This window comes from Alligator mississippiensis, chromosome 8 (assembly GCF_030867095.1).
Source record: "Alligator mississippiensis isolate rAllMis1 chromosome 8, rAllMis1, whole genome shotgun sequence".
Lineage (NCBI taxonomy): Eukaryota > Metazoa > Chordata > Crocodylia > Alligatoridae > Alligator > Alligator mississippiensis.
In genome coordinates this window covers 59,907,536-59,930,548 of record NC_081831.1, presented here as the reverse complement: position 1 = coordinate 59,930,548, position 23,013 = coordinate 59,907,536, and the positions used below count along the sequence as shown (strand labels likewise).

At 51.4% G+C, this 23,013-nt stretch overlaps 1 protein-coding gene across 2 annotated transcripts in view; it reads left to right on the top strand.

Moving 5' to 3' along the window:
* Nucleotides 1-4,132: 4,132 nt before the first annotated feature.
* Nucleotides 4,133-23,013, top strand: part of ARR3 (arrestin 3) — a 30,779-nt gene continuing 11,898 nt past the window's right edge. The window contains exons 1-4 of one of the 2 annotated variants that reach the window (XM_059732761.1): nt 4,133-4,428; nt 5,049-5,155; nt 19,117-19,162; nt 21,773-21,803. In XM_059732761.1, coding sequence (XP_059588744.1) covers nt 19,146-19,162; nt 21,773-21,803 — 48 coding nt within the window. In that variant the 5' untranslated portion in view covers nt 4,133-4,428; nt 5,049-5,155; nt 19,117-19,145. Of the gene's footprint in view, nt 4,429-5,048; nt 5,156-15,416; nt 15,716-19,116; nt 19,163-21,772; nt 21,804-23,013 lie in introns of those variants that run through there. The other variant, XM_059732762.1, reaches the window with a different exon arrangement.

Below are 23,013 nucleotides of genomic sequence, written 5' to 3'. Positions count from 1 at the left end.
GTCAGCTGCCAACACCTGGCCAGTGTCCAAGCTTTCACTTCACAGCATCGGAGCGGTAAAAAGGCGAATTAGATCATCCAGCTCCGCGCCCAGGGCCAGACCAGGATTGGTTCCTATTGTGCATTGCCTAATATTTTCTCCAGAGTAGCTCCAAAGGCCTCGCGGCTCCAGCCCTTCCCCTGGGGAGATGATTCCACAGCCTGATAAGTTTTGCTGCCAGGAAGTGTTTCCCAACAGCCAGACTTCACTTTGTGAAGTCCTTTCTCCTCAATCTTCCCTCCCTCCATCTCCTTTCTCCTCAATCTTCCCCCTCTCTTTTGTTCCATGCTAAACCCCTGACAGCACCTATCAGTGCTTACAGAGTATGTCCACCTTTCAGGGAGCGGGGCAGAGCCCTGGATGCAGCCTAGCCCCCCAGAACCAGCAGTGCTTTGCTGCCGTTCTGGTTCAGGCTACTGTAGCGACCCTTGTGCAGGGCTGCAGGTGGGCAAATTAGCTGGGCTGAGAGGCAGAGCTAATTCATTTCAGCACAGTGCATGAATATGATCCTTTTCTTTCCCACAGAGGAGGCAGCCCACGGTTACCTCTCAGGTCGGAAGCAGCATATCCGTGTTCACCTGGTACTGCATCTACACTAGTTAGCAACATATCTGTCTTCACCTGGCACTGCGTCTTCATGGTACTAAACTAGCTGGGTTTGCTTGGTGCTGAGATACAGAGCTAACTATCCAGCTTTGGTGCAGCTCTATCAATTCCAGCTCAGAAGGTGACCCATGGAATAGAAGTAGGGGAGCCATGTTCCTGTGCTTCAGAAAAAACAAGACTAGGGCTGGGGTTTACCTTTGGTGGGGAGGCCCCTAACTATTTATTAGACAACTAGCCAATTGCCATTAAGAATGAGGAGGCTGGGGAGTTGAGGCCGGGATGGAGCCCCGTGGGCCGCCGCCCCCCCGCCCGGCCTGCTCTCCCCTTCCCTCCTACTGCTTGGGGTCCAGGCCCATCCCCGCCACACAGCCCGATGCTGGGGGGGACTGGGCCTGAGGGTGGGGAGAACCCAGGCTGCCACGGCAGGGGGAGCAGTGGGCCGGGGCTGACCCGATGGCGGTGGGAAAACAGGAGGAGCAGGCTCGGGGCTGACGTGGGAGAGAGTGGGGTATGGGGGAGGAGAGTATGGGGGAGGAGGTCCACTCCTCTCCTCCCCCAGCTGCTGCTGTGTCGGGCCAGGCCCGCTCCTCCCCTGCCCCCGCTGCCACCGCCACGGCGCGCCCACTATTCCTCCCACCGCCGCTGCGTTGGGTCCTGCAGGTGGCGACAGCAGAAGGGGGGGAAGAGCGGACTGAGGCCAGTGCCGGTGGCCTCGCCCCTCCAGGAGCATCCCGACCCCGCTCCCTACGAAGAGCAGGGCAGGGGGGGCAAGGCTAGCACTGCTGACCTTGCCCCCCTATTCTGTCCACTCCGTTGCCCCCCGCCTCCAGGGAGCAGGGCGGGGGGGGGGGGGAAGAGGCAAGGCCAGCACAGCTGGCCTTGCCCCCCCTCCGTCCCCTGTGTCCCAACCATCATGGCGGTGCTCCACTGCACACCAGCTCCTGTTCGAACACTTGTTCAAACTCTGATTGGCTGTTTGTCAGTCAATCAGAGCGTGAATAAAGCATTACGGACAGACAGACATTCAGACAGATTTAGGCTTTTATAATATTAGAATGATGTTGCTGTTTCCTCAGGGCTGTTCAATCAATGTCCCATGGACCACATCCAGCCACAAGGAGTAAACTCATGGACTCCAGGGGTGCATATACACATACCAACTTTTTGACAGTTAACTTGACTTAACTTTTTAAAGTCAGTTTAACTGTCAGAGCATGCACACATATGTGGAGCAGAGTTGACTCAAATGCAATGCAAGATAATTTACCTCCGAGGTGTATTATCTTAAGGTATGTTAAGTTGACTCAAACTTGACTTCAGGTACATGTGTATGCTAAGTCGACTTAGCTTAACAGTGGCCAGGCGCCACTTTAAGGGAGGGCTCACAAAATGGTTGCCACCATGTCATGGAGCTATACATGTGTACATGCTGATGTGGCTTAACATAAGTTGACTTAGTTAAATTGCCTTATTTAAGGCAAAACATGGGGAGCATGCAGACAGCATGCAGCCCAGGAGGTGTGTGGGACAGCAGGAACCCCTGACCACCTGGGCTGCATGATTTACAAACAGCAGCCCCAAGCAGGACATTGCTTGACACACAAGGCGTTGCCTGGCACAGCTCAGTAATGAGGCCTGTCCTGACATCTCCAGGACAGTGGGTTACCCTCTTTGCAGCCTTATAGACTATCAGCACTGCACCTTCACTATCTCAGTATCTTGTTGAGCTGTGATTGGTCAGGGAAAGGACATGGCTTTATTTCAGATCCTTCACTGGATGAGTGCAGGAGCAGTTTTGGCATGAACTCATTTCTGTGACTCAGATGTGCATGTCTGTGTAAATCCCGGACAGCACTCACTTGCTGACTTCGCAGGGAGCAAATACAGAAGAGGCATGAGTGAAGTCACTGAAAGACTGGAGCATGTGGTCACAGGAACCATTTTAGTAGCCCTTTGTGCCTTATGCATATTAGGAAAATTAATTATTGCTGCCACTGTGTGTCAGCAAAGGCCCCACTGTAGGAGCGAGTGGCCTGCCGACCTGAAGGCTTGCCAGGAGCAGCCTGATTCTGACTGGGCCCAGCTGTGCCTCATTGCTCCACTGCCTGCTTGTTGCTTTACAAATTTGTAGCTGTCTGTGACTTTGGTTTCTAGTCTTCAAGAGGTGCTTGACTTTGTTTTTTTTTGGACCCTTAGCTTGATTACTCCAGCCAAGAGTCCTTTGCCTTCCTCTCCAGGCTTGTGACCTGACCATAGGCACTAGGGGAGAATGCCTGTGCCTGGGCTCACAACAGCTTGGTGAGAATACTCTTGAGGTTTGGAAAACTTAGACCTATCACCCATGTAGCCAGGAGGTGTCATAGCCCCCAGGCCATGAGATGGCCTGGGGGGGTGCTTGTGCTCTCAGTTTGCATCTCCATGGGGTTCCATCTTGATGTCACTTCTACCAAACCCAGCATACCCTCCCACACAACTATTTTCAACATATCAGCATTTTTCCAATGAAAAACATTTCAACAAAAAATCCAACCCTCTGAGTTGCTCTTGTGGTGCGCACGGGTTTAACAGGAAATGTAGGTCTGACTAGAACAAAACTATGGCAAGATCTTACTCTGCTCAGCCCCAGGCAGCTGGGGATTCCTGTTTAGCCACCCCAGGAATAGCATATAGCTCTTGAGGTGTCCATCTCATAGCCAAGTCAAGTCTGTCCAGCAGGTGGTTTTTATGGGCAATGGGGATAGAGAACAGCTACATCTTAAACAAATAGGAACTTCAAGGGAAGGAATGGAAAAAGCCAGCAAATTCTGTCAGGAACAAAAGCCACAGAAACAGCATTGAAGGCTAAAATGGGCTGAGCTAACAGTACTCCTAAGGATCCAGAGGGCAGGATAGTCAGCAGGCTAACTTCCAGGCTGCAATTTTCTGACCTTGGGACAAGGGTCAGGGAAGACAGTGCTGTGGCTGGCTGACTAACCAATTGGGGGAAACAACTTCTCAGGGTGTCTAGCTCCAGAACAGCTTTGGCATTGGTTTCCATTGTGCTTGTGATGGCACCACATCTCTATCCTCAAGGGGAAGGATGGAGATGCGAGGAAAAGCCGGGAGTTCGAGGAGAAGGATGGATAGGGCTCATCTTTTGTCAGACAGAGCAGAGTAGCAAATTCTACCAGAAATAAATGGCAGGAATTTATGCAAACCAGAAACTTCAATCACCACTGCTATAAATACGCTGTCAGAGGGAGTCAGTAATTGTGTGTGGTGGTAGGGAGGTATTGTGCTGTGGTCACAGGCTCCTGGGATTGAAGCTAATTAGGGTTGTGTTAGGCTGAGTATCAGAGCAGTGTTCAATTAATTACAGATGAGCAACAGCTGCTATCTGTTGTTGGGGAGACTGTGGGAGGAAAAGGGCAGAGAGAGGATGATAGATGACAGCCTAGGACCTGCTAGAGGAGGGGGCCAGGCCACAGCCAAGGGGTGGTGACTGTCCCAGGACCAGGATGTTAGCTACTGCCTGTGGCCTTGCTCTGCCCTCAATAAGTCACTGCCTGCTTTCATCCCTAGCCAGTGACATGGGGTGAGCCCTGCATCTGAGGTTTCTATCATATGCCATTACTAACCCTTTCATTGCAGAACTGCCCTGTGCTTCCAGCATGAGATGACTGTATCTACACCTTCCTTGTTTAACCGGGATTGAGGAAATTGCAGACACCATGGCTTGGAGAGCACTCAGCTGTTTGCTATTCTTTATTGAGAAAGGCAGAAGCTCTTAGGGGTGAACAAGAGGTAAGAGTTTGTATTAGGCTTTTACATGGGTAATTTTGGGTTGGAGGCAAGAAGACATTAGGTGGGGAGCTCTATGTTACACGACCATGGAAACCGCAGGAATGAAGGAGGCTGGGGACTGAAGCCCTCAATCTGGACATTGGCTGGTAAAGCAGTTAATGCAGCTCCTAGATCTTGGTCTGTTGGCTACAGATTCAACCTCCAGAGACCAGACCTAGCCTGCAGTGGTCCCCAAGAAACCTTGCAATAACCCATGAGAGCTGGAGAAGGAGGATCTCTGGCTGGGCCCCTATATCCCTAACATTATTGTTTCCTTACTGGAAGGCTTCTTCTGGGTCAAAGGCTGTGCCAGGCGGTTTTGCTGGCCCAGTTAGTCACTGTGTAATCTCCTTTTTGCCTAGTCCTGGTAGGAGTAGCCTAAAGGCAAATTGGGATGCTACAGTCACTAGAAAATGCAGGTTCAGAAGCAATAAAAGCCCCTTCCCAGGGCATCAGCATCAATCCTGCTTCCTGCGCATTTTGACTGGTGTCACAGGAGATCTCCTGCATTAATGGAGGGGCCCCAGGAGCTGGGCTGATGAGAGGCTCAGCAGCTCCTGTGCTGTCTGCTTTGTTTTCAGGTCCCAGCTGTGCACTATCCTGGGTCTCTGTCCCATTCTACACAATGGTGATGGAGAGACACCTAATAGTTGATACCATCAGTAATTCCTCTTGTGATGCAATGCAGGTAAGCTGAGACAAGCTGCTCAATGTTAGACAAGCAGCCAGGAGCAGAAATAGCCAAAATTTGCCAGCCAAGGGACAAGCTGCTTAGGGCTTCTTAACAGTTTGAGTGGAAGCTGTGTTATGGGCACCTACAAGGAAAGTGCATTGAGGAGAGCTCAGCCTTCAAAGTAGGGACCGAGCTGGTAGGCAGCAAGAAGGTAGCTTTCCTGGTTGCCATGTGGGCTCCAGAATCTCAGTCTTTGGTATTAGGTGAAAAAGATCCCTAGCATCTACGGTGGCAAAGACAAGCTCTGAGTGTAAACCCAGTCAGCAACAGGAGCTCTGAGGCATGAACTAGCTCATTCCCTGCTGGGAGGAGTTCATGCAGGAGTCAGTCCCCAGTAATAACAAACTAGATGTACATGGGAGGGTTTAGGGCTGTGGATTAGATAGGATCTAGGGTCTTTCTGATTCTTCTCCCAAGCCTCAGGCAGTTCTCGGCAGGCACAGATCTGGAAACTGGAGCTCCTACCTCCTAGGTAAATGGAAAGACTCCCTGCTGTCTAGAAAGAGGAGAAATCCCATCTTGCAAGCAAGTCATACAGATTGCCCCAGAGGCAAGGGTGAGAAGGACCTGAGACGTGCCATGGCTCCTGGTTACCAGCAGGTGTCACTAGACTCATGCCTGGAGTCAAAACAAGGGCCATCTCCCTGCACCACAGCTGAGCAGACCCTGATGCACTCCCAGTTGCCTGCCCCCACTCGCATTCAAGTGCAGATGTTAGAGACCCCCGTTCACTCCCTTCTGCTCTGTCCCTGAAGCGGGCCAGGCAGGAGGGATGCATATCTGTGTCCAGTGCTGACCAAGGCAAAAGGATACAGCCGGGTCCAAGGTCAGATTCACTGACACAGAAAGGTTGTTCTCGTGGGACTTTGGCTGCATCTGAACCCGACTGCAGGAAGACATGAGATTCTGGGGGCTCGGATTTGAGATTCTAGTTTGTCTCTGCTTAGTTTCCATCTCTGAAATGTGCTTGGATTTGGGGACGGGGACAGGAGAAGTTGGGTATGCCCTGTGCTGTTTGCTAAAAAACAGAGGGGGAAGCTCTCTGTGGACCGAACACCCCTGCATGTCTCTCCACTCTCAGCGGTGCCTTGATGTTGCTTATTCTCATGGTGACCATTTGATCTCAGTTCCTAGGCTGAGCTTTTGCCACCTATGATGAGACCCTTGGAACACACGTTCTCTTATATTGTTTGTTTAGCACCGGGCACAACTGGCCCCCTAGCCTGTGTGAGGCTTTCAGATGGTACCAAAGTAGAAGTGAGTAATAACAATGAAAATAATAGCAAATGCTAATTAGAGAGAAATGCTAGGGACAGCTAAAGCAATGGGTCTCAACCTTTTTTGTACCAGGACCCATTCATAAAAACTGATGGCCAGTCCCAACCCAGTAAATAGTTTAAGTAGAAAACAGCCCCCTGGCTCGGCCAGTGTCCCTCACTCCCAACCCACAGCCCTACTGGCACTCCTCACTCCTGACCCACTGCTTCCCGCCCCAAGGCCCCAGCCCCCCAGTGTGTGGGACAAGGGGTGGGGGGAAGTGTTGGGCATGGGGCCCCCCATATTTGTGTTCCCACAGCAGGCATGAGACTGCAGCCCAGCCAGACTGGCATGGGCAGAAGCCATCTCAACAGCCCAGCAGGCAGGACCCAGTGCAGGAGGGCAGAATCGAGTGGCAAAACTCACCGCTGCCACCACCACTGGGACCCCTGTGCTAGCTGTGCCACCAGTAGTGCAAGGAGTAACGGGAGGGGTGGCGCCATGCTGCTGTCACCTCCTCCCGCCGCCAGCCACTCACATGCTAGGCTGTGGTTCTATCCCACTACCATGGCCCTGCCACTGCCCCCACTGCTGCTCCCCTCACGCTTCCCACATTGCCTGCCACCCCAGATCTCCTCCGGGGTAGACCTGCAGCCTGAGGGGAGTGGCAGCGGTGGCTGGGCTGTGGCAGTGGGATACAGAGTGAGTGGCTGGCAGTGGGAGGAGGTGAAGGCAGAGTGCCGCCCGCCCCCACCCCGGGTTACTTCTTGTGTTGCTGGCGGCACAGCTGGTGCAGAGGTATGAGTAGTGGTGGCACCAAAGAGTCTCACCGCCCCGCTCTGTCTTCCTGCTTTGGTTCTGTCTGCTGGACTGCAGAGGTGGCTCCTGCCCATGCTAGTCCAGCCAGGCTGCAGCCCCGTGTCCATTGTGGTTGCACAAATCTGGAGGGGCACGTGCTTCCCCATGCCTTCCTGACATGTCACCTATGCCCCTCCACCCCTTTCATACATTCTTGCGGCCTAGTTTTGTGTTGCGACCCATGGGTTGAGAAACACTGAGCTAGAGAAATGTCAGCTGAGCAGGTTTGAAGTGAGGGGGCCTTTCACACCTTCACATAAATGAGTGACCAAACAGAAGTATTTTTTAGGCTTGTTTAACTTAGACAAGCCCTTGGAAGTCTGATGGAAAGACATCTCCAGGAGCAGCAGTGAGAATTCAGGATGGCCAAGCTGAGGCATGTGTCCTCTCCGCACTGATGCACAGGTTTGCAGATACCAGAGAAGACATCCTCCTGCACCTGAGACTGGCCCAGTGTGGTTCCTTTCCACCTTTCCTCTCAGCTCCTCTGTCCATCCACCCAGCCTATGAGTTGAAAAAGACACATTTATCTTGTTTTTATCAGGAAAATAAGATCCTCTCTGCTGAATCCAGGCACTAGGAAATTAACAAAACTGTCAGCTGCTTTTCCTGGCTGGACAATACTCTCACTTGATCTCTTCACTGTGGCTTTATGGGGCGTTCATGTCAAACATGCTGCACAAACTTCAGATTTTTGTGGTCCAACCTCAGAGCCTAAAGAACAGCTGCAGGCCTGAATCTTAGACCAAAACCTAAAGTAAGCCTGTTGCATGCTAAGTGTTATACACTTCCTTCCTTCACACCCACTTGTAACAACCACCCAGACCTTCCCGCCCCAAGGGCTGTAACTCTTCCCCTTACAACCCTATAGAACAGGTCTTGGAGTCAAGTGCACCCTGCTCTCAATGAGCCCATAGAGAGATCACAGTTCAGATGTCTTCTTGACCTTGGCAGAAATAGCCTCGGCTAATCTATGGGCTAAGCAGCTCATCTGTGTGTAGTTAAAAAGATCACAATCTCCAGCAATGGGCAACATGTCCTGACAGCTAAAATCCTCTCAGCTGATGATAACCCTACAGAGATGCTTCTTTTCAGCAATTGGAGTCCTGAGGGTCATAGATGGGTCAGGTTTGGATGGAGCAAAGGATATGCAGGCAGCTAAGGCTGAAGATGAGCCTCATGAGTGCAGAAAGGTTGTTGAGAGCTCTGGGATATAGGCATGGAGGGGTCACAGAACGTTCCAGGAGCACAGAGAGGTCTAAACCAGTGCTTCTCAAAGTGCTGATCCGCGGACCAGTGCCAGTCCATGAGCCACCGGTCGCCAGTCTGCAGAGAGTTGTCAGGAAAGAAAGAAATATATTTTCAGAAGCATAACATTGATATGTCATAGCGCCACAGTTCGTACGTTCCAACACTCCAGGTGACATCACGTTGTGCAAGGTGAGGAGAGAGAAAGAAACAGCCGGTTGCGCATTTGTGTAGCGCTGTTACACGCAGTTGCTGCCACTGGCTGAACCGGGCACTGGTCCCTGGCCCACTGGAAAAAAAATTGCCGGTCCGCCACATCATATAGTTTGAGAAGCACTGGTCTAAACCATTCACCTGCTGGCTATGGTCAGCTGACCCTCGCATCTTCATTCAAAGGCATCTCTGATGCTGCAGCAGGAGTACTGAATGAAATGGAAGCAGAGCTGTTGCAAGCTTAGTTTTCCATTTGTGCAACACTAGGCTCCATTCCTGATCTTCTGCTGCCCTTGGGGAGCCTGTAGACATGGGTGCCTGTAGACGTGCTCTGAGGCAGCTCCAGAGCAGACTCAATTAATCCAGTCTGCTCGGGTGTGGTATTTACTACGCTCCAGATAGCCTCCGTGTCTCATGTATCAGTATCTTCATGCTTCAAAATGGTGGCAGAGGCACTTTATCTAAAGCTCATTGAACAAATTTTAGTTCAAGTGCCCTCGCTGCCATTTTGAAGCACAGGGACGCTAATACACAAGACACTGCGGTGCTTTAATTAAAGCAGCTCTTGGAGTCACTCTAATTACATTCTCCCCCTGCCCCCTGCACCCCCAGAGCATGTGTAAAAGTGCCTATTGTGACTGCATCAACCAAAGGTTACACGGGGCAAAAATGGCAGAAACATGTTTTTTCCATACCACTGGCCCCCCTGCTCTTCAGGCACAGGCCATGACACCCAGGTTGGCCGTGCTTGTCCTGAGACAGCACTGGGTGACAACCAGAGAGGAGGTACTGCTAGGTACTACCTGAAAATTGGCACTAATAACTTCCTAATCATATAGTAGCAGCTCCCCAAGGCTGGTGCTCCCTTCGCAGTGACTGGCCAATCAGGTTACGTGCAGTTGTTAATCACTTCCAGGGGCATACAAGGGCATGCCAGTCAGCTCCCTCTTGGCTTTGGAGTTTGAGGAGTGTCTTAGGTCAAAGGATGTATGCCTTCCTGCAGATTGCTAAGGCAGAAACTTCCATCCCTCACAAGTGACTCAAGGGGATGAAGACCATGGATATACTTAGTGCTGAACTGGCCCCATTTTTACACCTGGGCTAGGGACAGATATTATACATAAACTGGTTTAAGTGATCAGAAATTGGTTTAAACCTTTAACAGAACAGACATTCAGTGCACATAAACCAGTTTGAAAATGGCTGAAACAAGTTTGAGATAAACCTGGTTGAATGTAGTATCAGACTTAACTGATTTGGCTCAAACTGGCTTATGCTATGTCTGTCACAGACCCCTTCCTGGTTTAAGTTAAATCAGAGTCCTCCAGCATCCCAGATGCTTTGTTGAGAAGGGCTCTGCTTTCTGCTCCAGCCCAGCAGGGCTGGCCCCACCCCTCTGCTCCCTGGCTGCAGCTCCAGCAGAGACTGCAGGCACAGCAGGGTCTCCCTGGCTTCCTCCTGCTCCCCCCACCCACTCCCTGCTCAAGCAGGGATTCCCCCCTCCCCTCTGCCTTACACAGACACCTCTTAGCATTAGCTAGCATACCACATGCTGGTTATAATCTGTGCTGTGGGAGACAGGACAGTGTCATTTTAGGGCTCTTTGGAGTGAATCAGTAGGTAGCTGGTAATGTTCCTCTGGTCCTCCCTTGGAAAAGTTGTTTAAGAAGAGATTGAACTAATGAGAGAGGTTGTTGTTTTCCTAATGGACTGATAAACACTGAGTTAGGAGTGATAAACACTGTATTATCAACTTCCTGCTGGGCTGCTCAAGGGTGGGGGAACCCCACCCTAATCAGAGCATCATGGGGGCCTGGCCACACCCCCCCAGCTCAGCTCTGTGGAAGGGAAGGGAGGAATGCTTTAGTATCCCCCCAGCTTCTAGCCTGAGCCATTGTAGGCATGTGCCGGCATTTCTTCAGTCCAGAGGGAATGTCTGCTCAATTACAAACTGGTTCAGCCTAGTCAGGTTAGACCAGGCTTGTCCAACAGGCGGCCCGCCAAGGCATTTTCTGTGGCCTGCGGTGCTGCAACGGGAAACGACAGTAAACACGATTTACTTTCGTTCCCACCCCTTGGCCCTCCCCTAGCCCTTCAGCAGCTTCCTAATGGCTGCTGAAGGGCTGGGGAAGGGACAAGGTTCCCACACGCACCACATCAGCTTGATGTTGCCAACGCAGTGCATATGGGAAGAGGAGTAGCCATGTGCCGCTTGGGCCAGGATGAGCCCAGCCGGAGCAGCAGGGGCTCAGCTGCACTTTCCCCTACCTACACCAGTTAGTCCCGAGCAGCACACGGCTCCATCGCCACTTCTGCTGGCTGGTGCCGACCCAGGCGGGTCTGTCCCATTCAGAGCAGCATGCAGCTGAAGCTGGATTCCTACGTGCTGCTGAGGACTGGAGGAGGCCGGCTAGGTCAGCACCAGCCAGCAGAAGCAGCGGTGGAGCCATGTGCCACTCGGGACTGACCAGAGCAGGCAGGGGGAAAATGCTGACCCCCTGCCGCTGACCCCCTGCCGCTCCGGCTGGGCTCGTCCCATCCTGAGTGGCACATGGCTCTGCTGCGGCTTCTGCTGGCCGCTGCAGACCCGGCCCTCCTCCTCCCGTCCCCAGCACCACATGGAAAGCCAGCTTCAGCCACATGCTGCTCCAGATGGGACGGACCCAGCTGAGTCAGCACCGGCCAGGAAAAGTGGCCCCCTGCCTGCACCGGTCAGTCGATGGAGCCGGCTCCAAGTCCACCAGGCAAATCTCCAGCCTGCTGCCTCCCGCCCCAGAGCCTCCGGGTGGGGTCTGCCTGGCCTGGTGGGACTGCCCGAGGCGCCTGGGGGCGACAGGGCCCAGCAGGCGCCTGCTCCTGGGCTCCAAAAAGTAACAGAGCGCGGCACGTGGAGTGGATGGAGCTGCCTCCAAGTCCACCTGCAAGCCTCCGGCCAGCTGCTGCTCCCCTCCGGAGCCTCCGGGTGGGGTCTGCCCGGCCCGGCGGGGCTGCCCAAGCCACCTGGAGGCGGCAGGGCCTGGCAGGCTCCTGTCCCCAGGCTCTGGGGGTAACCATGTTAGTGCGGCATGTGGAGTGGATGGAGCCGCCTCCGAGTCCACCCAGAAGCCTCCGGCCTGCTGCTCCCCCCCAGAGCCAGTGGCGGGCCTCCAGGAGGGGTCTGCCTGGCCCTGGGGGCCTGCCCGAGGCAGGCGCCTGCCCCTGGGCTCCCGAGAAGCCTGATGCGTGGAGCCGCTCCCGCAGACAGGATCGGGCCCGCTGGCACTTCCCCTGGGAGCAGGGCCCTCCAGGTACCAGGATGGCCAGGGAGAGTCAGGGGGGCAGCAGGCCAGGACCTGGAGCCAAAGTTGGGCAGGGGGAACCGGGGAGTGTGTGGGGGGGCAGTGAAACATGGAGGCATGATGCCCCGGAGAAAAGCGTTTTCCCCCTGCCTGCACCAGTCAGTCCCGAGTGGCACATGGCTCCGCCACCGCTTCTGCTGGCTGGTGCTGACCTGCCCAGCCTCCTCCCGTCCTCTGCAGCATGTGGGAAGCCAGCACGGGAGGGCCTCGGCAGGCAGGGTCCTGGCATGACCTCTGCGGGGCGAGGCAGCAGGAGCCGGTGTCTGCCGGACCTCATCCTCCGGGCTCACAGCGCTGAGGCCACTGGGGCTGCGTGCGCGGGTGGCCGGGCACCACAGTGAGCAGGGCCTTGCAGGCGGGAGGGTGAGGGGCTACGGTGCAGTGGCTGCCTTGCTCCAGCCCCCCTCAGGCTCACCGGCTCGTGGGGCTGCACTGCTTGGGGGATGGACGTGTAGACCTGTTTATTTCTCCACTTCAGTCTCTGAGGCAGTAGCTTGCTGGATGCAGAATGGGTCCCTCTGGCCCCTGCCCACCAGCAGCTACCATGAACCTTGCAGTAATAGGCAGGTGTAGTAGGGCTACACAGGCAGGGTCTCTGGCCCAGGACAGAGGGTGTCTGAATATGGCTCGCCAGCCCACTGGGTGATAAAAAGTTCATGATCTGGCCCCATATTCAGAAAGGTTGGACATCCCTGAGTTAGACTAACTTGCAAAGATTGAATCAATTCAGGCTCAGGCTTTTTCAATGTCTGTCCCTAGCAGGCTCGGCTAGTGAACTCAGACTGGTGGGGCCGTGGAGCTTCCCACGGGAGCGGGGGTTTGCAGCCAGCCAGGAGTCGGGGGTGGGTTGGGGGAGGTTTGCAGCCGGCCAGCCCTGACTGCCAGCCAGCTGCAAACACCCTCCCCACCGCTCCCCTGGGACATTCCACCTCCCCTCCCATCCGAGCTCACCAGCCGCGCCTGGTCCCTAGCTCTGATCAGCCAGCACTCTCAGGGAGTTCCAGCTCCCACTATCTTTCTGGGCAGGACAGTCTTCTTCCCCTTTGCAAGAGCTCATCCTGTTGTGAAGAGAAGGGGACAATGAAATACTGAGGAGCCAGGCAGGACTAGTCAGCCATCCCAAGCAGCTTCCTGCCAGGAAAGTGCCTCCTCATGCACTTCTGTTTGGAAACTTCCTTTCATTCACATCTTTACCTTGAAACAAGAGCTCCCTCCATCCCTCCTTCCCTCTCTCCTTTGAGGGTGCATAGACCATGATGGCACCTACTGAACTCTGCTGATATAGTCTGGGAAAACTCCTGCTAGTCAGTGCAGGCTGTTAGGACAAAATGAAGGAAGACTGCAAGGGAGCTATTTTGTATCTAGTGCCTCTCATGAAGCAAATCCACTGTTACACATTCAAAAGTTTTCCATTTGCAGCAGAAAACCACTAATTAATAATGTGCTACTTAGAACAGTCACAGGCTGTTACAAAACCACCAGGGACAAGTGAGCCCCATTCTTCTGGGAGTGTGCTGCCACTGCCGTATGGCAGGGATCATTGGCTCAGCCACTCTGATGCTCCACTTCTCCACTATGCCAACAGGGATGAATGGCCCAGTTTGTTTGCTATCCCCCGTTTCAGTAACCCACAGTGCCTGCTGTTTCAGAAGAAGGTGAGACTGTCCATAATGCATGGAGCCAGTTGAACAACACTTCATCCCAGGATGGAGAGAATTATTCCATCACCCCACTGCCAACTCCCCTCACAGACTGCTACTTATGTCCATGCAGAGCTTAGCCATTCTAATCTCGCTGTCCATCTCTACTACATCTTCTAGGTGGTTATACAAACTAATCATCCAAATCTATACTTGAGCCCCTTTTAAATCCCACTGGATTATTTCCCTTCATTATTTCTTGTGGAGGTGAGCTGGGGTGAGACAGCTTTTCCAATGCTGAGACTACCAACAAGGTTTTGTTCTGCACCTTTCTGGCAAGGAGAGGGAACAGGTGGCTTTTTTTTCACTGGGCCTGGTGAGATCTACTGTTCCCCCCCCCTCCCCCCTTTGTAATTTGAACCACTCCTGAGGCTGCTCTGAGTTAAAGCAGCCTTTCTCTGTTGCTTATGGTCTGCTCTGTGGCCCATATTAGCCAAAGTTCAATGTGATCCAGCACAATCTCTTTCTAACGTCAGAATGACTGTAGGTTGGTAGCAATATAGGAAAGTGGGACAGGGCTGTTTCACCAACCTAATGCTGGCGGGAAAATTCTACATACTGTTGCATTATTTTGTCTGTGGCCCCTTCTGACCCCTTCACACTGCAGAAGTGGCGTGTAGGAGCTGCAGCAAGGGTCAGAATTAGATCACAAATGGTTCAGCAGCTGCTATTGTGTAGTGAGTTGGACAAATCAGGCTAGTTTGTGTTGAGGCCCATTTGTTCTGACATCCTTCCCTTACTAGCACCCCCCCCAGTCCTCCCCCACTGCCTCTTGTGTGCTGAAGATTCTTGGCTTTGTGCAAGGGAATGTAATTACCTGTATTACAGCATCCCCTCTGGCCCAGAGCCCTGTGTGGCTTCTCCAAAGGTCACTGGAAGGCCAGCAGCACTGATTCCTCCTGCCACGGCAATGTCCCCAGGTAGAGACTCGGCTTCTGACCAACTGTGAACCTTTATGGAGAATTTCAGGGAATTGTGTCATCCCAGTTCCTGGGCCAAAGACTTTTGTTGTTCCTCTCTCTCTTTGTTTTTTTTTTGCAAAATATATATGTGTGTATGTGTGCACACACATACACACATATATATATAATTCCAGCTCCAATGCTCTGCCAAGTGGGCCCTGTGGTTCACTTGGCAGATCAAAGCACACTAAAAACCCATTACACAGTTTGTACTGCATATCCTCATGCCTGTGCACTGATCTCCCATCCATACTCCTACCCACCGTCCTCCTCAGAGGGCCTGCCCCTGAAAAAAGTCTATACTAGACCCCTCTTCACCTGCACAGGGCTCCTGTGTCTGAAATGAAGCAGAAGTCCTCTACCTCACCTCAGACTAGCATCACCTTTAGGAACAGGAAGGGTGTAAGGAAAAAACAAGGATCATTAAGTTATGTCTGTTTTGCTCTGACAACTTCTCCTGTCCTCAGATTGCTCCTCGGTCCTTCTCATTGTGTTAGCTGTGGAAACAGTTTCCTAATGACAGTATGGACAGTATGATTTTTGAAGAACTGTGGAAACAGCCTCCCAGCCCTGTGCCAGCTTCAGCTGTAACTTCAGCTGTCCAAAACCAAAGCATCCATCCCAATTACCATCACCTCTGGCCTTAAACCTACTCTTCCAATCTCTTTAATCTGCTTTCTCAGGGCTCTGGCCCACATTATTTATAGTCCACTCTTATTTACAGAGTCCTCCAGGTAATAAACTAATAGGATTCTAGCCTCAAAATACTTCCCAGGGAACACACACACCTCACATCCCCAGCGAAGCACCATTGGCAAGACACTAGGGGAGGGACTAGCAGGGAAGCATAAGAAGCCTCGGAACAGAGAGGAAGCCTCAGAATAACCTGACAAGAGAAGGGCCAGCAGAAGAGGTGAGATCTGAACACTCTCCTCACAGGTAAGACCTCTCTCTGCTGGAAGACCATTTTCTTTGAAAAAAACTGGGAGACGGAGGGGGCAGTTCTGTCCCATCTGGGAGAAAGCCATTTGCACTGAATGGCTGGCTTCTGAGCTCTCTGGACCAGGATGGCGTGATCTTTTGGGTCTTATAAAGCACTGAGACAGAGTAATATTAATAATGAGTAGCTGCCAGGTGGGTGGGCAGCACTGTTATACCCACAGAGAGCAAAGGAGGAGTTGCCAGCCTGAACCTCTGAAGTCCTTCACAGACACTGTGGCTGCTGGATGGCACCCAGGAGCCTGCCTGCACCTGTGGCTGAGCTGGAAACTAGAGAGACACAAGTGCCAATATGCTAGAGTAGGGGACACCCCCAACCTAAACAAGCCATGAGGTATTTTCAGACTCTGGGGGGAACCCGTCCTCCTCTCAGAGTTGGGAGAAATAATGGAGAGACTTCACTCGTTTCATCTCTAAGCTTCTTTCTTCATTCTTTTCTCTAACTCTCACTACACGCTCAGCCAACAGGCTGTCAGAGTTGTGCCTCATCTTCATCTGGGGAATGGACAAGATACCCTTCTCTTCTTCCTGTCCCTCTGCCCCAAGGATAACAAGCCTGCTAGGGCTGTGCGAAACGGCATCGTTCCGCTTCAACTTCCGTTTCGATGTTTCATCGGGACAGTGTTTTGTTTTGAGTTTCATTTTGTTTCGAAAGCACTGTTCCGTTTCATTTCGTCAAAACTCTTTTGCTGTTTTGATGCTGTTTTTGACATTTCGCCTATAGGCTATTTTGCAGCCAGTGCCAGGAAGATTGGTGCTGCTGCTGGCCCCAGCCGGCAGCACCAGCCTCCTGTCATCCGGCAGGCAGATCAAGGGCTCATCCCGCACCCCCGGGAGGGCTGTGGGGGCTGTGCCGGACTGTTCCCGAGGGGTGTGGGCCCCGATCTGCCTCCCCGATCACAGGAGGCTCGTGCTACCACCTGGGGCCAGCGGCAGGCGGGCCTGGAGCAAATCAGTTTGTGTGGGGACCTGCCCCAGGATCGGGGGGGTGGGTCCCCACATGAGCTGATTTGACCCGGGTCTGGCACCGTCCTCGGGTCGGCTCTGGTGCGAAGCCTAGAGTAAATTGCTCCCAGTGGCTCACAGTCCTATGGAACTGAGCCCAGTGAAGAGAATTGGAGAGCAGCGCCGGGGCTGCGCTTGCCTCCCCCCTCCAGGCTCAGCTCCCAGCAGCTCCCAGCCCCGTGGAACTCAGCTCGATGGCGGGAGGTGGAAGCAGCCCTGATCGGAGCACAGCCCAGTAGCAGGCAGTGAGCAGAACTGGTGCTTTACTCCAATCGGCTCTGCCAGCCTCGTGGAGCGCAGCCCAGCGGTGGGAGGTGGGGAGAGCCAGGGCTGTGCTCCCTGCCAGGCTGAGTCACATGGGGCTGTGGAGCCGCTCAGAGCAGCCCTGGCTCTTCCCTGCCTCCCACCACCGGGCTACTGCAAAATTCAAAACGTTTCGACTGTCCTCGTTTTGTTTTAAGGCTGTATCAAAGCCCTTCGTTTTGTTTCAATTTTGCTGTTTCAAGCTCAAAACAAGTCAAAACAGCATTGAAACAAAATAGCTGGCAAAGCTTCGCACAGCCCTAATGCCTGCCACCATCCTTGTAGTCCAAGAAACCTGCCCTCTTTTCCCAGATGCCTGTGTTTCAAAACCAAGGACATATTCCATAGGGCCTTCAAGGCGCAGCCTGTTGCTGAGATTAAGCACCTGCCTCCCTAGGGGGTAAGCGGTTTCCCTCCCCTTCAGTGTTGGTTTAGTTTGTCTTGATTTCAGTATGGTTGCATAAAAGGACTCTCTGTCTACATGCACTCAGCTTAGCCACTCTGCCTGGACTTGTATCTCACTAGTGTAAGCCCCACTAAAGTCATAGTACCAGGGCTATGTAAGTTTAAGAAGCTGAGCTCCTCCCGTCTAAGCTCCCTGCAAATCAGCCGATTACAAGTGAGGTCTTTGCAGTTTAATTCTCCACGCCGAGTGTAAACAGATAAAACTCATGCAGGTACTTGAGAGATCACCATGGAATGTACCAGCCCCAAGCAGGAGGTTTTTGGCTGATCTAGGCAAAGCCAGAACGTGTTCCTTCTGGACCCTAAAATTGCAGTACTGTTTTTTTCTGAAGTTGTCTCTCATAATTAATAATCACTTAGGATGTATATGCTGAGAGCTTATCTGCCATCACACTGTTCCTTGGTAAAGATGGAGGAGCCAGAACTGGGTTCCCATAGCCCCTGGAATTAAGCTGTGGGGATGGATGGATGGATGGATGGATGGCGAGAGAGTGGTGGAAGGATAAGGGATTAATTATGAAAGAGTTCAAAGCAAAGTCTGGGAGAAATTATTTCCCATAAACACCAGGATAAAGTGCATCTCACCTGCTCTATTTCTGTGCTGTTAGAGAAAACAATGAATGTGACTTAGGCCTTAAATAGCACCTTTCTTTCATAGATTTCACAGTACTTTACAAAGAAGCACAAGCTTATTATTCCCCTGGGAAACCAGCTGCAGAGAGGTTAAGGAGAACAATTGCAGAAGTGGCCTAATTCTGGATTCTTTATTTCTTGGTTTTTCAGACTGAAATAAGCCAGGGTTTGATTTCTACCGGTGCAGACCATCTGTACCTTCTGTTGACTCCGATGAGAGTTACTAGTATCCTGTCAGAAAGGAACAGGACTTCTGGAAGGGGCTATCTGTTGAAGCCCATTTTTGATTTTTGCTTAAAGACTCCTACTTGTAAGGTCGTTTGGAATTACTAACTTCAATACACATTGGCCTTGCCCTCTTTCAACTTTTGTTTCCAGCTCCCCTTCAAAGGCAGCAGTTTCATCCTAAAACCTTCTCTTGACAGCAGATTGCTTGCAAATGAGAACATGCGTACAACTGTAGCTTCTCAAACAGTTTAATTCTTTGTCATGCTTTCCCAGCCCTGTGGTCACCAGGAGGTTGTAGGCAGTTCTCCTTTTTCTCTTGTAACATTTTCTCTGCTTCTTGTGTCACTTTCACTTTTCCTCTGTATTTTACTTTCTACCTTCCAACACAGTGAAAAGGAGTTTGGGGGTTGGTCAGTTTCCATCTTGGGTTATGTATATGTTCTAGAATCACAGTCTCACATCAGTGATGCGTGAACCTCTCCAGGTCTGAACCTCTCCAGATCTAAGGGAACTGAGACCAAACCTGAGCTAGAAACCCCACTCATAGCCTGATCCTGTGCTCTGAGAAACAGAAGAGGCTCAATGCAGGGATAGCCTGAGATTCTCTGTGGTGAAACTGATTAATCATCACATCTTGATCAAATACTGGACCTCACTCTGATGACTGGGAGTCTCTAGGTTTCTAACCCTACTGTTTTCTTCTACAGAATCCCTGCAGTGTGACAACTGATCTGAAATGGCAGACAGATCCAAGTAAGAGCATTTTTTTTCTTCTCCTGTGACACAGGGAGGCAGCCTGGGTCCTGTAGCGAGTGGATGGGATGGAGTGTATATAGCACCAGATTATTGCTGCTTTTTCACACTCCAGCTTGGTGCAATCTCCATTTTGCCCAAGACATTTGGTATGAAATCTTACCACCTTGGACTTAGTCTGCAGCATTTTGGCAAATCCAGATTGGCTTCTTAGGTACTTTTAGTTTAGGCTTCAGCAAGCCTAAAAGTCATCTGCCTAGCCCCAAAAGGTTGATTCAGTGAAAAAGATAAGGTACCCTGGCTCCCTGTGCCTTTGAAGGACCATTCAGAAAGTCTGGACCATTATCAGGGAGCCGTTGAGAACTTGCCAATAGGAAACACAAAGCACAGGGTTGCATTTGAACTCTCAGCCTCTCCAGAGCCTCCAGGAGCTGATGCACCTGATCCAGGGCTACACGCATTAAACAATTCCTTCACCGCAAGTTCCAGAGTCCTTTTGTGAGGCAGGTACTTAAATTAATGCAGCTGTGGTTCCACTGTCTACTTTTGACACAATATGCTAGTGGTCAGGACAATTGCCAGTACCTGTTACACCTGGGCTTTAAACTTTAAGCCCTCCTCAGCCTGAAGGGATTCAAACCCACATCTCCCACTTCCCAGGAGAGCACCCTCTACCTTCCTGTTGAAGCTGTGCCACTCTGCATCCAAGAAGGCAATGGTCTTCAGACCAGGAGAGCAAGCAAGAGGGAGTCTGGCTCTGGATTCTGGTGGGTAGGGCACTCAGCTGGGAGAGGGCAGCCCTGAGATCCAGTCACACTTTCAGGACTATTTCTGGTTCTTTCCAATGACTGGTTAATGTACATCAATAAATAGTTGAGGGGAGCAGGGATTGGTTCCCTCTGGGGATTTAGGAAAAGTTTAGGGGCTACTGCTTCTTCTGTCTGGACCACCACAGAAGTCAGGCAACAGTGAAGCACCCAGCTGCTTAGACTGGGAGGCTTCTGCCCCTGCTCAGAAGTCAATAGTTAGGTGTGTAAAGCCCTCTCCTGCTGATCACTGTGTTCTGCAGACATCCACTCACAGTTTTCCTTCCCAAGTGCATGCACATTTGTCAGCATACATATTCCTATCTTTTCCTTTTTGGGTCTGCATTCAGCTGAACATAAGCAAGCACATACAGACATGTTTGCTATCAAGCTTTCTAGTCTCAGTGCCCCAGTAGATCTTAGAGGATCTTGGATTTTGTTGTGTAAGTGGAGAAATGAAATCATCTGCTGTTAATTTAGAAAGGATAAATTAAAATCTTGAACTGCTGTGATCCAGAGTGAGAGAGGCCTGCGTGAACAGCTGCCACTCCAAGTGATTGAAAGATGATGGTCAGAAGTCAAGGCCAAATGCCATCATCCCATCCAGCCAAGTGGTAACTGATGTGTGCATGCCTATCACGGCATGTTCTCAGCTCCCTCCTGGGACAGTCCTGCTGCAACACCTCCGGGCTGCCTTTGGCTCTGTCTTCACATGGGACTGGAACATGTCTTTCTGTGTTTCTGTCAGGGATAGGCAGGAACTTCATGCATGTGTGAGTTTAGCTGTGAGCGACAGGGACATTGACCACATTTGGCCTAACCATGTTTCTGTCAGGTTCATGTAATGCCAGCTACCAGTATTACACAAGTGCTCCCATGCTCCAGCCCAGAGCTCAGCCTGCTTCTGTGGGAAGGCATTACCTAATGTTTGTACTGAACAGCACCAGAAGGTGGGATTACAGTAATGGGATTGACACTGAAAGCCACTTCATCATCCTAGCATCAGCCTCTTCTGGTGAAGATGTCATGGTAGCTTTAACCCCTCTGTATCTGGGCCAGAAGCCAATAAGATAGAATCAAAGGAACTGCCAGCCCAACACAAGCTGCTGGCTTCCCTACTCAAACATCCCGGCTCCTGCCCAAACCTGACCAGTGGTAGCAGCTCCCCATCGTGCAGGGGGCTTTCTTTGTGCTCCTAGTGCCAACACGTAGGCAGAGATGAGGAAGTGCAGTAGCTTGACCTGAGGGATCAGAGCAGTGCTGTGTGGTTCATGCTTTCTGGGGAAAGGAAATACACATGCTGGCCTGCCTGCCTCCAGGGAGCTGCTCTCTAACTAACATCTCACCTGGCACTTCAGTGCTTTTCTCACCCGCCCTTAAAATATGACCTGTGACAACAGCACACCTACCACTACTCAACACCAGGAATATTCTGCTCAGGTGGTAGGCAGAGAAACTCATGACACTGAGAGCTCAGGGAACATCATATTCCCTTCCCACAGCCCTTGAATTTGCACCAGGCAGGAACAGACCAGGGAGGTCTGAGCATGCAGGTTTGGGGCCTGACCATGCTAGGGATTGTCCCCCTAGAGATTGTGAAAGTACCTGCTTACCCCACCTCAGGTTGATGTTATGCAGCCTCCAAACCCAGCCTCAGTTCCCAAATCCCTCCTTCCTCCTGGGTGAACAGACTTCCCCCCTGATTCCTTTCTCTGAAGTCTACACTTTGGAAGGAACCAGGCTGCAAGAATACTCAAATTTGTCACACACTTTTCTCATGTCTGTGTGTTTGTTTCCTTCTCAGAGTCTTTAAGAAAACCAGCCCCAATGCAAAGGTAAGTCCAGGCTGGGTGTAGGGACTCCTGGTGGGCTGTGGAAGTCTATATCCCAAGCTACTTCATGTGTTCGGCCAAATGGTATCTAATTTATTTGGGTGCTGCTAAAAAAGATTGGAAGGCACATGCATGTCAAAGGCTTCATGTGGGTGAATGTACTCATATTGCACCCCATGTGTTAGCATGGGATTTGGCATCCTGTGTTGGCATCAGATACCTTGTTCTGGGAGGATCCAAATCCTCAGACTGACCATGATTTCTCCATTTGATAACAGGCAAATTTTATTGATACACAGTGATAGCAAATAACAATAATGCAGGCAAGGCAAACAGAATAACCCCCTGTTCCCTGATTCTATATCTACCAGTCCTAGAGCTATCACAGAGAGAAGGTGTCTGGCCAGTATGCAAGTTTCACCCTGAGGTTCTCTCTTGAATGTCAGATGTCAGAAGCCTGGAGGTTGAATGCTGAGGCCCACCCACTCAGTGGAATGGGTGAGACGGGCTGGTGGTGTGCCATCTGTCCATGGCAGCCTTGGGTTCCCCTCTCAGGGACCCTTTGATGCTCTGAAATCACTTCTTTTGTATTCTTTCTCTCCTCTCATTACTCTTCATCTCTGGGCATTGTTGATTGGTCTCCCTGTGGTCATCATACTGTCCACATTCTGTCCTGTCAGCATATTCCTTTGTTTCCAACAAATCCACCACATGCACGCATCTTAATTTGGTTATTTGCCAGGCATCCTAATTTGGTCTGTTCACCAAAACCAGTAATCCCACAGGGCTCTGCAGTTGGGCACTGTGACATGGCACCAATGCTGCAGAGTCCCATATCTCTGTTTGGGTATACTATTCATGTTACGAAACAGTGTGGTACATGTCTTCAATTTCTCAGCCTGTGTGTCTGTTGGCTTCAGACATGGTGGGCTTTGAAAGAAACTTTGTCACAAACAGACTTTTAGAAACCAATTAACTCTTGCCGTTCCCCTGGATCATTGCTCTAATGCATATCTACTTTACCTACAAACCAATTCCCAAAATCAAACCTCTAAATATAATTTTCAAGCCATCGTCATGCACCCATACCGAGTGCACTGAGATTTTCTCTCCCTTTGAACTCCCTCTCATTCTCCTTCTAATGCCCCTGCCACCATGTTACTTTAGTGCTTCTCTTTCCAGGAAAGAACTTTTCTTCAGCTAATGAGACCCC